Here is a 16,378-nt window from a genome sequence, read left to right on the forward strand (position 1 = left end):
AACACATTTCAGATACAGTCCAGTGTTCTTTTTGCTTCTCCATTTGTAACTCTCTATAAACATGCCTAAGGAGCCAGGACTTCAAAGCTCCTTGCTGGAGTAATCCAAAAACAAATAGTTTATCCTGAGATCTGCTGGGCTCAGAGGCAACGTTTGCAGTGAACATGACCTTTGCACGGTTCATTCATGAAGCAAATTGAGCTGGGTATTTACCAGCGGTGAGATTTGCTTCATTCAGAAATTAACTACGCTCAGAAAATGGACAGGGGTTTCTAAAAGGGCAAAGCCATCAGCTGTTCCAATGCCCACACGTCCTCATGAGCAGCCTTCGCTGCCCTATGGCAGACCCCAGTCAGAAAGAGGATGCTGGTGGGTGTGAGAGAGGCAATGACTCTACTAGCTATGTCATGCTTCCTGGAACAAACAAATCTAGCAGACACAGCCCAGTCGGTAAAGCGCCTGAGCTTCTCTCATCAGGAACCACAAAGTGGAACAACACTTAGATGTAATCATTTAGAGCACTGGGTTGCTGCACCCCACATTTGCCCCAGGTTCAACCCGATACTGATCCCATAAGAACACAAGGAAAAGACCTCCTGGATCAAACCAAAGACCCATCTAGTCCAGTATTCTGTTTTCACGGTGGCTAAAGGGATGCCTAATGGAAGCCAAGCACCAGCAGGAAACTCACATCCAATGCATTTATAAGATGAAAGGTTCTTTCTAAACTTGTGCATCTCCTTGACCAGGAGAATGAAGGACAGGGATGCAGGACAGAAACATCCTCCTCCTCATCATCATCAATAAGTTTATTATACTAGCCAAAGGTAAAGACTATTTCAGGACAGTTTGCTGAACTACAAACCATAATAAAAAAACATACGCCAAAAATATAAAACAAACATCAGTAACAGGAAGAAAGAGAAGTCAGAAGAACCACTGGCTAGCTCAAACCCAGCTCAGCTTCCAGTTAAACCTCTGTTTCTCCATAACAGCTTATAGCAATGTTATTCCCCCCCCCCTCATCATTTTTGCAGCCAGTGCATAAAGCACCACATTATGTGTCACAAAGCTATTAGCGTCACTCAAAACTGAACCATTTTTGCCACAGTATACCTACTTCCATGTATTAGCAAAGGTTTCAAAAATCCATCTCTCAGATCCCTGTAGATGGGGCAGATTAACAAATAATGGATAATGACTTCCACCTGTAGCTGGTCACAAATACAAAAACTGCCACCCGGATGGGACATTACTGTAGCAGCCATCCAAGACTGCAGTAGGCTTCACTTGAAATCACATCTCAATAAAAGCATTTAAAGAGACAGGCATGAGTTTAGTCAAATAACAGGTTCCAGCTTCTGCCAACTTAGCATTTAGAAAGCATACCAGTGTAAGTAGATAAATAGGTATCGCTGTGGCAGGAAGGTAAATGTTGTTTCCATGAGCTCTGGCACTTGTCACGGGGTCCTCTGTGTGCCAGTAGTGGTTTAGTCATGCTGGCCACATGACCCGGAAAGCTGTATGTGGACAAACGCCGGCTCCTTTGGCCTGAAGCAAGATGAGCATCTCACCCCAGTCGCCTTTTACTGGACTTAACCATTCAGGGGTCCTTTACCTTTTTTAAAATGCACTGTTTTTTTAAAAAAAATAGTACCATGGAGGAAAATTGGGAGTTCCAGATAGGAAAATGGGAAACTGCCTTATATAGAGTCAGACCATTGGTCCACGTAGCTGAGTATTGTCTACACCAGGGGTCGGCAAGGTTTATCTTGCCTGGGCCAAATCGGTCCCGCTGAGATACCTCTGTGGGCTGGATCGTGTGCGCACGCAATTTTTGGCATCAGCATGCACGTCCATGATTTTCGGCATCTGCGTCTGTGTGCCTGCGATTTTCAGCATCTGCGCAGACACGATTTTCGGTGCCACTGAAGCGAGTCCCCGAGCCGCGCTACACTGTTTTAGTGCAGTGTGCGAGCAGGCAGCTTGGCTCGGGGGCAGGTCAAATGACCTCCGTGGGCTGCTTAGGTTAGTGACCCCTGGTCTACACCACTGGTCTGATTTAAGGTGGTTTCCAACAGGAGCACTACCATCATGCAAATGTACAGTAAAAGAAACGGGTCCCCAAATGCATGTTTGGGTTAAAAGTGTGTCCAGGGTCTGAAAAGGTTGACGGTACCTTGACGGCTTTTATGTGTTTCAGACCAGCTTCCCTCCCTGAGATGCTAGGGATCAAAGCTTAAACCTCCTGCATTCAAAGCAGGTGCTTTACAACTGAGCTACAGCTTAGTTAAATATTACCTCTCAACCAGCCACTGCTCAGGAACTGGGTGTCATGCTTTCATGGCAGAGCTGATGCTTCAGAGATCCACCCACACCCATATCAAGCTGCACAACAGTTGGTTTCAAGGAACCTTGGCAGATCCTGACTCCATCTTTCACAATGTAATCATCAAAATTAGCCATGCCCATTAATCTGGCTCAGAGTATGGTCTAGAGTTGGATATTGTTTAAATGTTTTTAACAGTTTTTAATGTTTCATTTTTAAAAAAAATCATTTTCAATTGTATTTATAGTCACAGCTCTTTGGAGATGATGGGTAGGATATAAATTCAATAGATAAATGAATAAATATATCCCTTAATCCACAATGGAGTGGTCTGTGCGCTTTATGCAACCCAATGAGAGGTGGTTTGTTGTTGTTGTTGTTGTTGTGACCCAGCTTTCATCAGTGGCAGCATTTTTTACCATGACCTTTTACCTTGCACGGTTGCTTCTTGAGCTTCCTCAACTTAAGTCTTTATGGTGCATGTTTACATTTATATGTTTGTAATCCCCTCTTCCCCTCTTGCAAAGAGTCCCAGGTTCAATATTCAGAATCTCCAGGTAGAGCTGGGAGAAAACCTTGGTTGAATATCCATGCAGACAAGTGGCACTGTGGTCTAAACCACTGAGCCTCTTGCCGATCAGAAGGTTGGTGGTTTGAAACTCTGCGATGGGGTGAGCTCCCGTTGCTCTGTCCCAGCTCCTGCCAACCTAGCAGTTTAAAAGCACGCCAGTGCAAGTAGATACAGTGGTACCTCGGTTTACGAACTTAATCCGTTCCGGAAGTCCGTTCTTAAACCGAAACTGTTCTTAAACCGAGGCGTGCTTTCCCTAATGAGGCCTCCCGCCACCGGTGCCCTTCCACCGTTCGGATTCCATTCTTAGACCGAGGTAAAGTTTGCAAACTGGGACACTACTTCCGGTTTTGCGGAGTTCGTAAAACGAATCGTTCGTAAACAGGACTGTTCTTAAACCGAGGTACCACTGTAAATAGGTAACACTGCGGCAGGAAGGTAAACGGCGTTTCCGTGCGCTCTGGTTTCCTTCACGGTGTTCCATTGCACCAGAAGAGGTTTAACCAAAGGGTGGAAGGAAGAGAAAGTTCCAACGAAAGAGGAGTGGTAGATCAAACTATTTGAGTATATAGAACTTGGAAAGATGACAGAAATAATCAGGAATCAACCAAATCAAATGTTTAAAAAAGAGTGGGATTGTACTTAAAAAAAACATTGTTCCCAAGTAAAATCTTTGATGTGTTTTGATTAATTTTTGCAAAATATGTCGCAAAAGACAGATAATGTCACAAAAGACAGATAATGTATTACATATAAAACCGGTGAAGTGGAAGGAGATAAAGGATGCAGTTAAAAAAGGAAGAAAGGACCCGCAGTGAGGTGGACGGACGTCACATTCAAACATTAGAAGGTTAATGATTTGTGATTTATTGTATCGGCGGCATATGATGTTGAATCTTAGTATCATGTTCTGGTGTTTCTCATGTTTTGCTGTTGTGTTTTTTGTGAGGGGGGGTTGTGTTTCCGCAAACCCCCCCCCCTTTATTTTATTTTTAACAATGAACGGAACAGTTGTAACACTGAATAAATCAATAAAGAGCATTTACAAAAAAGAGAGAGAAAGGGTTTAGTCATGTTGGCCATATGACCCGGAAAGCTGTTTGCGGACAAACGCCGGCTCCCTCGGCCTGAAAGCAAGATGAGCACCGCAACCCCATAGACACCTTTGACTGGACTTAACCATCCAGGAGTCCTTTACTTTTTTTATTTACCTTAGATGAACTGAAGATCTGACTCAGCCCTTTCTTCAGATCCATGAGAACTAGAATCTTACTTTATTTTTAGGGCAAGGGCCACAGTTCAGTGGTAGAGTATCTGTTTTGCATACAGAGGCTCCCAGGTTCAATTCCCTGCATCTCCAGGAACCCTGGAAAGCCACTGCTCATCTAGGTAGATAATACTGAGCTAGATGGACCAATGGTCTGACTCGATATAAAGCAGTTTATTATGTTAACACCTGCACACAGAAATTAATGGGAGGTATATACTGGTGACAACTCATTTGCGATTTATTGCGAACCTAAATGTGTCGGAGGGTTGCACAGAGTTCTGAAGATTTTAAGCGGCGTTAATACAGTGCTGTTGGCTTTTGTTAAAAATAAAAAATAAAATATTCCGTCAAACTTAGCAACAGGAAACTGTGGTCACCAATCCAGCCGCAAACTTTCCATTTGCCTTGGCACTCCTAATCCTATACCAGAACAGCCAGATTCTGGAGATGGGGAAGAGAGGGAGGGAGGCAGGCAGACAAACAAACAGAGAAAGAGAGGCAGGAAATGATTGGTGCAAGCTCATTTTCCCCCTGCAGGGGAACAAAAAGAGAAGAGCAAAATAGAAGTTCCAACATGTATCACATAATGGTGACACTTGTTTTCAAAAGGGTGGCTGCAAAAAAAGAGAGAGAAGAGGGCATTTCGATGCCAACTTCTAAGAGGCACCAAGTGCCCTCTAATAAGAGGCAGGTTTGCTCACAAGACGGAACATAAAACAAAATACAGGGTGTATTCTTGTGGTGCTCTCTTTGACAGATGGCCTTTCTGCGCAAAGCAAACGCCCAAGGATTAGTCACAGAAATTATCTATAATAAGATGCGTAAAGCAAGTCAGCAGCAGCACCTTTTAACTTTCTGGTGGCTGAACTCACATTATTTATTTAAAATGTTTTAACCTTGCTCTCCAGCTGGAAAAAAGGAAAGAAAAGCAGCAGCTCCCCATCAGTAATGAAACTATCCTTTCCCTCAGGTTTGCAACAACAACAACAACAATAATAATTTATTTATACCCCACCCATCTGGCTGGGTTTCCGCAGCAATATAAAAGACACAACACAAAAGGAAAAGGGAATGGGAGGGAAGAGGAAAAAACGTAAGTGCAGGGGTGGCACATGCCATTTCATCCTGGCGGTGCCCCCGTGCCGCCCACTCAAACTCCACTGGCGCAGAAATCTTGCAAACTACGCAAAATCCCATGAGATCTCGCTATAAATTGGCACCAGCTTCTCTGCTGGTGGGGGGCAGAAGGGCACCTGTGGGGGCACTGGCTTGGGGGCTTCTGTCACCCATTGGGGCAGCTTCACCCCACCTCATGGTTGGGATATGCTTGCGTTAAGTACGGACCCTAGTTCTTTGTCCTAAAAGCTCCTGTTAGTATTCTTTCCTGCCAGGGAGAACAGCAAGTTTTTTCTTCTCTGCCTGATGGATGGAGCCAGGTTGGGCTCCCCTTGCCATGCTGTTTTTCCTCGGAGGCAGAGGAAGCAGGTCAGAGTGTGCTGCCCTTCATCTGGAAGTTGAACGTTCTTCTAGGCAAGAGAAGCTTTCCTTCTTTAGCTGACAAACAGGACCAGGCTGCTCTCCCTCTTGCCACAGCAGTTTTTTCAACAAAGTACATATGCATCCCATTTGGGGGGGGGGGGGGGAGGAAGGCAACTGATTAGCTTGGTGACCAGCCTAAAGCAAGTGCCTAGGAGATCAAGCTACAAGTCAGCAAGTCCCTGGTTTGAATTTCACCACAGCCACAAAATCAACGGGTGGCCTGAATCTCAGATCCTGTCTCTGGGTTGTATCCAATACTATGCCTACTCAGAGTATATAAGACAAAGACACACAACAATTTTAAGTTCAATAGTTTCAACAGGTCTACACACTTGGAAGAACACGAGACTCTTGATCCCAGGGTTGTGGGTTCGAGCCCCACGTTGGGCAAAATATTCTGCACTGCAGGGGGGGTTGGACTGATGACCCTTGTGGCACCTTCCATGATTCTATGCAAGCCTTTCCTTCCCCTACCCCACAATTTTCAACATGGATATAATAATAACCTAACTTGCACAGGATTAGAGCAATATAATATATGCAGAAGGCTTTGAATACTCTGAAATGCTATACAGCAGGGATGTCCAACTTACAAGAGGCTGCCCCCACTGGCAGTGATCTACCCATTGGATTGACTAAAGTTGTTGAGCTTTTTTTTAGGGAGTCAAAGTTGTTGAGCTTTTTCATGGGGGTCTGTCAGGGAAAACGACACTGTGGCAGTGGTTAGGCAACCCAGAATGGACAATAAGAGAGGGGTGATAATCTCATTATAAAGAGTGCAAGAAGGGAGTGCGCCACTTATTTGGTACTGCCATCTCCACAGGGACATACATGTTTTTTGTGTGGAATCTGTAGGAATCGTCGCTCAATTACAGCCGAGGGCAATACATTCAACTTTGCGAGGGTAAAAGCGCATCTATATTTTGGGATTGCTAGGTTATGCAGATGGTTGAGGGTTTTTTTAGGAAGCCAACAGCTTTTTGGGCGGGGGAGAGATCTTGCAATCATCCATGGGACACCCCCCCCCCCGGCAATCAACCTGTAGATTGCGATCGACCTGTTGGACATCCCTGCTATATCGGACTCTGACTCTAACCACAGTTTAGTGTGAATATGCAGGTTTCCAGAGAGAAGACTGCAGCTGCTTTGCTCCTCCCTCTCGTCCCTACTGGTACCAAGATTGCTATAAGCCATGGTGAGGCCCAGCATGTCATCCAAACACGGGCTGTGTGGCTTCTCTTGCTCCAGAGCTGTAACCATAGTCCACAGTTCATGCTTGGTCTGCAGACAGGGCAACCAGGTAAGCGAAGGTTGTTGTAGGCACACACTCTGTGGAGCACTTGCAGAGCAGCCCAGCATTCCCAAACTGTGCACATATGAATAGAGTATGAGACTTAGAACTCACCCCAGAACGCTCTGCAACATGTACAGAGATTTAGAAAGTGATTGGGCCACATCCATCCCACCAGCCTTAGGTTGCCTACCCCTGTGGTATATGGAAGGAAAATGGGGCCGATTCAGCTGCCAGTTACTGGTCACTGGCATACACAAGACAACTCAGTGGAGGACAAAGACCAGAAACCAAGGAAGCGTGTTCAGAAAAGAGCAGAACAGTCATCCCTTGACTGTCAGTCTAGCTCTCTAAGCTACTCTGGACCAGAGCAGTTTCTTTCATCTAGCACAGGGGTCCCCAAAGTAAGGCCCGGGGGCCGGATGCGGCCCAATCGCCTTCTCAATCCGGCCCGCGGACGGCCTGGGAATCAGCGTGTTTTTACATGAGTAGAATATGTCTTTTTATTTAAAATGCATCTCCGGGTTATTTGTGGGGCCTGCCTGGTGTTTTTACATGAGTAGAATGTGTGCTTTTATTTAAAATGCACCTCTGGGTTATTTGTGGGGCATAGGAATTCATTCGTTTTTGTTTTGTTTTTTCAAAATATAGTCCCCACAAGGTCTGAGGGACAGTGGAACGGCCCCCTGCTGAAAAAGTTCGCCGACCCCTGATCTAGCATATGTCAATGAATCACCCCAAGGCAAGCAGGCATGCAATGACAACTCCATTCTTGGAGCAGGACAGGAAATATCAACCCGCAAACTGACTGGGCATAATCCGCAGGAATTTTTCCAGAGATGGAGAGAGAGAAGGCTAATATATCACAAAAAATGAGATTTAGTGCCTGTACATTTTGCTTCGTATCTCAGGTTCTACAAATGCTAGAAACTTATTCTTTTCTCCTTTTCTACGAAAGCAAAGAATCTGGGAATTATTGCACACAAAGGGTGCCTGTGGTCACCCAAGACAGCAGGCGGGCAGATGTGGGGGGGGGGGAGACAGCTCACAGCAGCAAACCAACTGGCCCAAACCATATTCCTTCCACCATGAGGCCAAAAGATCTCCCAGAAACAAAACTTCAACTTCAGAAACAATGGTGGTTTTCACAAAAGGGAGAGAAGAAAAACTCGAGGTCGGCTTCCTCATAACAAGTGGAAGGGAGAGAAGGAAAATGGCCATTTATTACACAGAGATTTACTTTCAGACATGATTGAAACAGGGGATATACACAAGAACTCACCATTCCTTCGGAAGCCGAACTCTCAGCAAGATCCCTCAAGAAATCCACCTCTTCTTCAGTCTTCATCTGCACAGCCTCTGCAGTGACAGAAGGAGAACCGTCATGGGGCTTTTCGACAAACTTCCCCTCTCGCACCACCAGTACTGCTGATACAACTTTGCTCACCCAAATGCATTCTCAGTAACTCAGCAAGCTCTTCCCACCAACTCCCCACTCCCCACCCCATCTGCTTTCCACACAGCTGGTTTGTTTTATGCCGTTTCTTAAAAACAGCTTGATTTTTCAGTAACTCGAAAAGGACAGCACAGAGTGTTGAGAAGCTTCAGGACAAAGATAGTACCGGGATGTGAATTTGGAGAGCAGGCAACAAACAGCTCATTGGTAGAGCACACTTGCTTTGCATGCCGAATGCCCCAGCTTCAATCACTGCCATCTCCAGTTTCAAAGGATGGGGTGGAATCTGATGAGAAAGACCTCTCCCAAACAGAGTAGGGAACACAAGGCTAGCTGGGCCAATGGTCTGACTCAGTATAAGGCAGTTTACAGGCATGCACCTAAGAGTGTTTTTGTACATTTGATGAGAATGTTCCGGCTGCTACTATGCCCCACATTGTACTGGCCTGCTGGGCTAGCACCTTTGCAGAGCTGGCTTAGCAACAAGTGATGGGCTGTTGGGACCATCCTCTAATACTGGGGTTGGGTGCCTTCTTCAGGCTGCATTCCCTCCCAGACAAACTTCCACTTGTCACACATCAGTGGTGGGCAGGGTCAGGAGGAAGGGTGGACAGAGCAACTAATCTACACATACTCACACACCCTCTCTGTATCCTCCCATCCAGACAAGCGAGAAGCCCTTTTCAGAACTGAAGGACACATTTCAGCCAGGCAGAAACACTTTGGATTTGATGCAGGACCAGCGAGGGCTGTGACCTGGGGAGAATTCCAAGGGCCAGACAGACAGGGCTGGAGGGCCACAATTGGCCCCCGGGGCCCAAAGTGCCTCACCCCTGCTTTAGTAGACATTCAAGAAGGAACACACATACAGACACTGTTCCTTCAGGTTGTCTAAACAGTGACAGATTGAAGAGATCGAATGTGAGGAAAGAAATCAAAATTTGGTCTGACCTAGCAATGTCAAAATTGTAATGCTGGATTCTAATTATTTAACACACACATCTAGCAATCTGGGGAGTCATCTTACAAGCCTGCATAAAGAAACCCTACCACTACGAATAGGAGTTTTATCAGGCAGCAGCATCCCCCCAACCCCGGCATAATTTGTGAGGGAGGCACTTCTGGTAACACAGCTCAACATTTTGACAACTTGGCAACAGCTGTAGAAAGATCCAGAGAAATGATGTTGCATTGTTGTTGTTTGGTTGCGAAGCCCCTCTCCTCTCACACAGCAAAAGGAGCTGCCAGAAGAGGATTTCATGTTTGTTTTTGTGGCGTAGCAGTTACTTCTCTACAGACTCAAAAGAAGTGCAACTTACGCCTTGGCAAGCAAGAACAAGTTCAGCTCCAGCTCAGAACAAGCATTCCAGGCATCCTTGGCCAACAATACACACACACACACACACACACACACAGAGAGAGAGAGAGAGAGGGGGGGAGAGAGAGAGAGAGAGAGAGAGAGAGAGTGGTACCTTGGTTTATGAACTTAATCCGTTCCAGAAGTCCGTTCTTAAACCAAAGTGTTCTTAAACCAAGGCGTGCTTTCCCATAGCAGCAGTGGATCAAATATACAAATGGAACACAGTCAACAGGAAGCGGAACATGTTCTGCTTCCAAGCAAAGTTCACAAACCAAAACACCTACTTCCAGGTTTGCAGCGTTCTTAATCCAAGTTGTTCATAAACTAAGCTGTTCTTAAACCAAGGTACCACTGTATATATATAAAGTCGTGGTGATTTGAATCTTTCAGCAAATTTTGCAACAGAACCTTGGAGATAGACAAAGGGAAAGAAAACCAACCACTTCATCTTTCCAATGAGAGCTGGGAAAAGTTAGAGAAAGGGATCAGGGGATCAAGGGCAAACTGTTGGCCCTACAGATGTTGTTGCACTCCAGCTCCCCACAGCCCTCAGTCACCATGGCCAATAGTCAGGAAGGACTGGCGCTGTGGTATAGCAAACATCTGGAACGTGCCGGGCTCACACTACTCATGCCACAGGAGGAAAGTCAAAGGTACACGGGTCTCTTTAGTTTGGAGGAGAGAGAAAGGATGGGGCACTCATGAGAGAGAATTTATTATAATCAGTCTGTTCCTCCCCACTCCCCACCCCAGTATAATACAGGGTGGGAGAGAAGCATGGAGGTCACCCAAAAAGAATCACCCAGCAGGAAGTGCTTGACTGACAGAAGGAATTACTTATTCACCTGATACATAATCAATTTATGTAATTCCCAGATGCAAGATGTGCTGAGGCCCACCAGCTGAAATGGCTTTCCAAGGGGTTAGAGGCCTATCCTTCTCATGGCAGTTTATTCAGTTTTCACAAGTCTTCCTTAACTGTTAATGCTCTGAATTGCATTTGAGCTTTTACATGACGTATAAGCTACTTCTGGAACTACAGTGGAAGATAGTTCAAAACCAGTGCTCATTTCCATGTCATTTGCTTCCGGGGGGGGGGGGGGGAATCATTTGCAAATATGGAAATGAATGCTAAAGATGCACTATGTTCCACTACAGTTCCAACGTTACTCCACTTCGGTTCTGGAAGAGACTTTTACATTGTGTGAAAGCTCAAATATAATGTGGAAATTAATAGTCAGAGAAGCATCGTGAAAATGGAATAAACTGCCCGTGAATGCAGCCATTGTAAAACACAGATTACCACTCAAGGATTCAAGGAGATTTACACAGAATAAAACAAAGCAGATAAAATATAGAAAGCAGGGAAAACAAAAGATAATAAAAGATAACAATTAAAAAGTGGTTAAACAATATTAAACAATTAAAACTATTTTAAACGATCTATTAAAATACTGATAGTAAAAACAGCACATCACTATTTAAAAGCGCTGTTAGTCACGTTCCTCAAAAAAGTGACCCAAAGTGGTTTACAAACACATAAGCACTTATATTTGCATGATTCAATGTCAAAAATAATAATGCTAGATTCAAATTACGTAACATAAACATCTAGAACCCTCCATAGATGCACCTCTACTAACTATTTGTATATGTTTAATTTACAAAACTGCAGAGTTGGAAGGATCATCTAATCCAACTAAATTAATATACAAATACAAATTTGTACTTGTGTAATAATTTAGTCTGTTGCAATTCGCACTGTGTTTACATTTCATTTTTAACATTGTAGTATTTTGTCGTTAGCTACCTGGGCTCTCTTGAAAGGCTGGGCAGCATCAGTAGCAGAAACATCACCATCATTCATGGTTAGAAACAATACAAGAACAGAAGAACATGAGAAGAGCCTGCTGGATCAGGCCGGGGGGTCCATCTAGCGCAGCATTCTGCTTTCACAACAGACGACCAAATGCCTGTGAGAAATCTGCAAAGCCCAACCCAAGCACGAGAGCACTGTCCCCTCCTCAGGTTTCCAGCAACTGATGTTCAGAAGCATTAGTGCCTCCAGCCATGGAGGCAGAGCAAAGTGAACTAGGTGGCCTTTTAGTCTGATCCAGCAAGGCTGCTATTATTATTATTATTATTATTATTATTATTATTATGCAGCTGGACTTGGCAGAAAAGGGAAGGAGAGCACCTTTCGCCTCTGCGGCCAATAACACAGCAGGAGAAAAGTGCTGTAACCTCATCTTCTCTTCCCTCTCAGAACAGCAACAACAAGCCAGGAGGGAGGAACCAGCAGGTGCTCCAGGGATCAGCAAGGAAGGACTGCCAAGGGAATAAGAGGCAGAGGAGACACACAAGGTGGAAGGGGTAAAATGAAGGCTATGGATGCCGTCTTTCCTCCAGGGTGTCAATGCTTTCTCCAAGGAGCCTGTTCGCCACACATTGGAGGCAGAGGGGCAGAGGGGCACAGTATGAGCAATGGGAATAAATAAATCTAGGACACACTCTAAATCTGTAGAGACGAGGCAGGCACAAGGAGGTTTTCAGAAACATGGAAAAACTGGGTTGCATCCAATGTTAGTCACACTCAGGAGCAAATGGACATTGCAGGGCCTCATCCTCTCTACAAATTTAAAGCAGCATCATTTGTGGTCAGGACTTTTATTGCCTGGGTTCAAATACTCAACTTGGCCACAAAATTAAGGCCCGCTTCACACTAAGGCCCTTCTGTCAGCACTGTGCGTTCAAAGCCACATCGTACCACTTTTAAGGGTGTTGTGAACCCTATTCCCCTGACAAAGCTACAACCCTCAAAGTGGCTTAACAGACAATCCCTTTTCCCAGGGAACTCTGGGAACTGGAGATCTGTGAGGAGAATATGGTCTTCTAACAATTCTCCGCTCCCTTGACAAACTACAGCTCCCAGAATTCTTTGGGGGAAGCCCTTGCTGTTTAAATCGGTATGATACAGCTGTAAATATATAGAGCAGATGGGGCCTAACCTGGGTTTATTAATTACAATGGGTCATCCCACAGTGATTAAACTACATGCCACACTCAGCTGTGTTATAGACAAGGTGGCATGCCTTTGTTACTTATTATATATGTATGGATTGCCCCGTAAAATAAATTATCGAGGAATCATACAAATAAGAGAGTGTAAAATAAAAGCCATAAAATCATACTCCAATAAAACCACAGTAAGCTTAAGAGAGGCAGACCAGCATAAAACCCCACACCCAAAACAGCACTATAAACTAGATTCAGCACAGAACTAAAATCAATCACCAAATGCATACATTAAAACCACCAACCACACTACAGATCTTTAAAATCCTGGGGGAAACATACATGCTAAGCTGGTGCCAAAGAGACAGCAATATGAGTGCCAGCGAGGCTTTCCCAAGCAAAGCATTCCAAAAGGCCCTGTGTTTTGTGGCCATTAAAAAAGACACACTCTTGAAAAGCATGCATTGGTGAGTACTCAGGGACAGACTTGATCTCAAAATCCTTGCCCCATCATCCCATTGTGACCTGTTAGACCAACCTTTCTCAACCCTGGGTCCCCTAATGTTTTTGGCCTATAACTCCCATCATCCCTGACCACTGGTCCCGCTACCTAGGGAGGATGGGAGTTGTAGGCCAAAAACATCTGGGGACCCAAGGTTGAGAAAGGCTGTGTTAGACAACTCAAGGTAAACATGACAGGTCTCAACATTGAAAACAACTCTGCAGATTCTGCCAGTCATCCTTGAACGAGCCACTTGGGCAAAGATGCCTAAACAACAACCACCCTCTGCTTGCCATTTCCGCCTTGCCCTATTGCCTGGAAACCATGCCTATTTTGCATAGGCACAGAGACTCTACAACAGCCTTGCCCTGAACTGGTGCCCTTCGGACATTTTGGACTACAATTCCTATCATTTTTGGGGAGTTGTTGTCCAAAACATCTGAAGGGCATCAGGTTGAGGGAATGCTGCACTACCAAAAAACAAAGCAAAAAACAGCAGCAGCAGCAACTACTTAGCAGACCCAGCTCTGTTATCAGTGAACACCCTACCTTTTGGCTGAGAAAATGGCGGCGGCTGGTGTTGACAGGAGAGGAGCGCTTCCCTCTGCTGTGCTCTGGCATGGTAGGAAAAACTACAGCTTAATCCTGTTTCTGTTTGTTCTCTTCAGCTGCCCAAGAGCCAACACCAAACTGCACTTAACAAACGGTGCCTGGGCAAAAACAGCATCTCTCCCCACCCACCCCTTCCAGTCCCAGCATCAAGTTTACAGCAGGTGCAGAGCAGGAAGTACTTCTAATTATAGGCTTCCATTCTCAGCCGCTGGCTTGCACCTTCCTACACTTTCTGGCCAACGACACTCCCCAACAAAGCTGTTTTGGATGCACCGATACCTTTCTCTCTGTTTAAGCTTCCTGCAAAGCCCACCACAGGCAGATAAACATCCTCGCTTTCCTGAGCCCTCCAGACCTTTCAAGACCAGCAGCAGCACTATTGTTACCCACTTGCCAGCCCACCTGGTGAGCTGTCCTTAATTATATCTAGAAGCCATCACTGGGCGTGGCGCTATTCTTTTTAGCTGAAGTTGCAAATGCTGCGGCGTGGCTTCCACCCTTCACCTTTTCCTATTATTCCCTTCACCCATCAAAAGCTTCCGAGAGGGAAAGGCGGAGAAAGAAATTTTAGGAAGCAGCCGCTTACATCCGGAAGGAGGAGGAGGAGGAGCTCTCATGAAGCCAGCACTCCAGTGTCTCCCTTGCAACCACTCCCATGCTATTGAAACATCAAACTAAAAATACAGCGCAAAATAAAAATGAAATGGGAGCTTGTTAAATGCTGATTCACGCCAAGCAGAGGTGGCAGCTAGATTTTCCACTTTCACATCTAGTTCTTTTTTTCTTCTTCTTTTTTAAAGGTCACCACCTGTACACATGGCCCTAAGACATTTCAGCAGCCAGAAACTACTCACATCTTTTACTCTCTTTGCCAATCAGATGATTATTATTATTATTATTATTATTATTATTATTATTATTATTATTGAAAGAGGGGAGGTTTAAGCTTTGATTTCATGCACATGCAAAAACACCAGCACTTCGGTTTGCAGTTCTACCTTGTATTAAGTCTGCTGGCACTAATTTGTTGCGGATCAACCTTTGCTTGAAATGGAATGGGGCTGCTTGCCACACCTGTGATTCCTCAGGGCAAAACAGCATAATAGCACCAGACACCATACACATACGCACACAAAAAAGGGAGGGGGGAGGGAGGGAGGAATCAGCTGTTTACATTTTAACAGCTGTCTGAGCAGGTGGGGGCCAGAAAGCCTGCATTAAAACTATCATTAAGCGTTGCTAAAGATTCCGCCTCTAGGATTTCAGCTCAGATTGGAAAAGGTCCCTCTCTTTCTCACTTTTTGAACCTATTTCGTTTTTATTTTATTTTTAAAAAAAGAAACTAAAAAGTGTTCAATGAACTCTTGTTGCAGAAGAGGCAAAATGCTTTAATAAAGGCGCCCGACCGGTTTGTCCTGATGCCGTCAAGTCCTCTCCTGTCAAAGTTTGTTCATCAGCCAAAATCCATCAGCCCTTTGTTTTGTCAAGTCGGAAATAAAGGCTTGAAACCCAGATCCAGCTCTTAAATGTGCTGGGAAGGGAATAATTGTATTTGGTCAGGGTTTCAGAAATGCAAAAGGGGGATCTGGGTGGTGGCGGTGGGGGGGGACGGGGAGTAAGGCTCTTTCTCTCACTGTGCTGTGTGTGTGTGTGTGTGTGACCTAAAAGTACCACATTTAGAAACCGGCAGGCTCAGACTGGAAGGACACTTTTAGAACTTCAACAGCTGACATGAAGGAGAAGCTTCACACATAGCGCTTCTGGGTTCTCCAATTCCAAGTTAGCAGAGAAAGTTAGCACAAGTGAAGTTTGGATCAGCTTGGGCACTTGTTTTGGAAGAAAAACGTAAGGTATAAAGCCCCAGTTGCTAACTATTTAACCATAGCCTCTCTTAATACAATAAAACATTTAGTGTTCGTTATCCTGGGCTTATTTATACAGCAGCACAGGTGCACATTTATGGCAATTAAAAGAAGCAAAATACATGCAAAAAAATGAGGACAGGGCAAGGTCTCTGCCTCAAGTGGCTTACAATCTGAATTTCAACTACAAGAAAGAGATCAAGCAGCAGGGAGCGACAGGAGAGAAAAGCCAGGGAGACATAAGATTCTCTATGGATTATGGAAATGCCAATTCTGGGAGATTGCTGAAAGCATCCATGGAAAAAAAATAATGGAAGGAAGATGGGGAGAAGAAAGGAAGTGTTAACCTCACCCCCTCTTTCACACACAACAAGTTCCCATGAACCAAAGAACACATTCCCTTTGCTTGCCTAGGAAAAACACAAATCCCATGGCCCCTAATGTAGAATCAGTCTCACTTCGCTTACCTGCAACAGGTGAACAGCTTGGAAGTGCTGGGCTTGCAGCTCCCTCCGTCAGTCCGCCAGGCTGCAAACTTAAATCTGCTTCTCCATTAGGGATGGATCCAGCA

The 16,378-nt window shown here is 45.0% G+C and overlaps 1 protein-coding gene across 1 annotated transcript in view; it reads right to left on the bottom strand.

Annotated features, from left to right (window-relative positions):
- The window catches only part of AKAP13 (A-kinase anchoring protein 13), a 117,628-nt gene extending 101,250 nt beyond the window's left edge, over positions 1-16,378 (bottom strand). Inside the window, exons 1-2 of the mRNA XM_033166804.1 lie at positions 16,275-16,378; positions 8,283-8,359 (exon numbers count right to left, since the gene is read on the bottom strand). Coding sequence (XP_033022695.1) covers positions 8,283-8,348 — 66 coding nt within the window. The 5' untranslated portion in view covers positions 8,349-8,359; positions 16,275-16,378. The remainder of the gene's footprint in view (positions 1-8,282; positions 8,360-16,274) is intronic.

This window comes from Lacerta agilis, chromosome 13, assembly GCF_009819535.1.
Source record: "Lacerta agilis isolate rLacAgi1 chromosome 13, rLacAgi1.pri, whole genome shotgun sequence".
Taxonomy (NCBI): Eukaryota; Metazoa; Chordata; class Lepidosauria; order Squamata; family Lacertidae; genus Lacerta; species Lacerta agilis.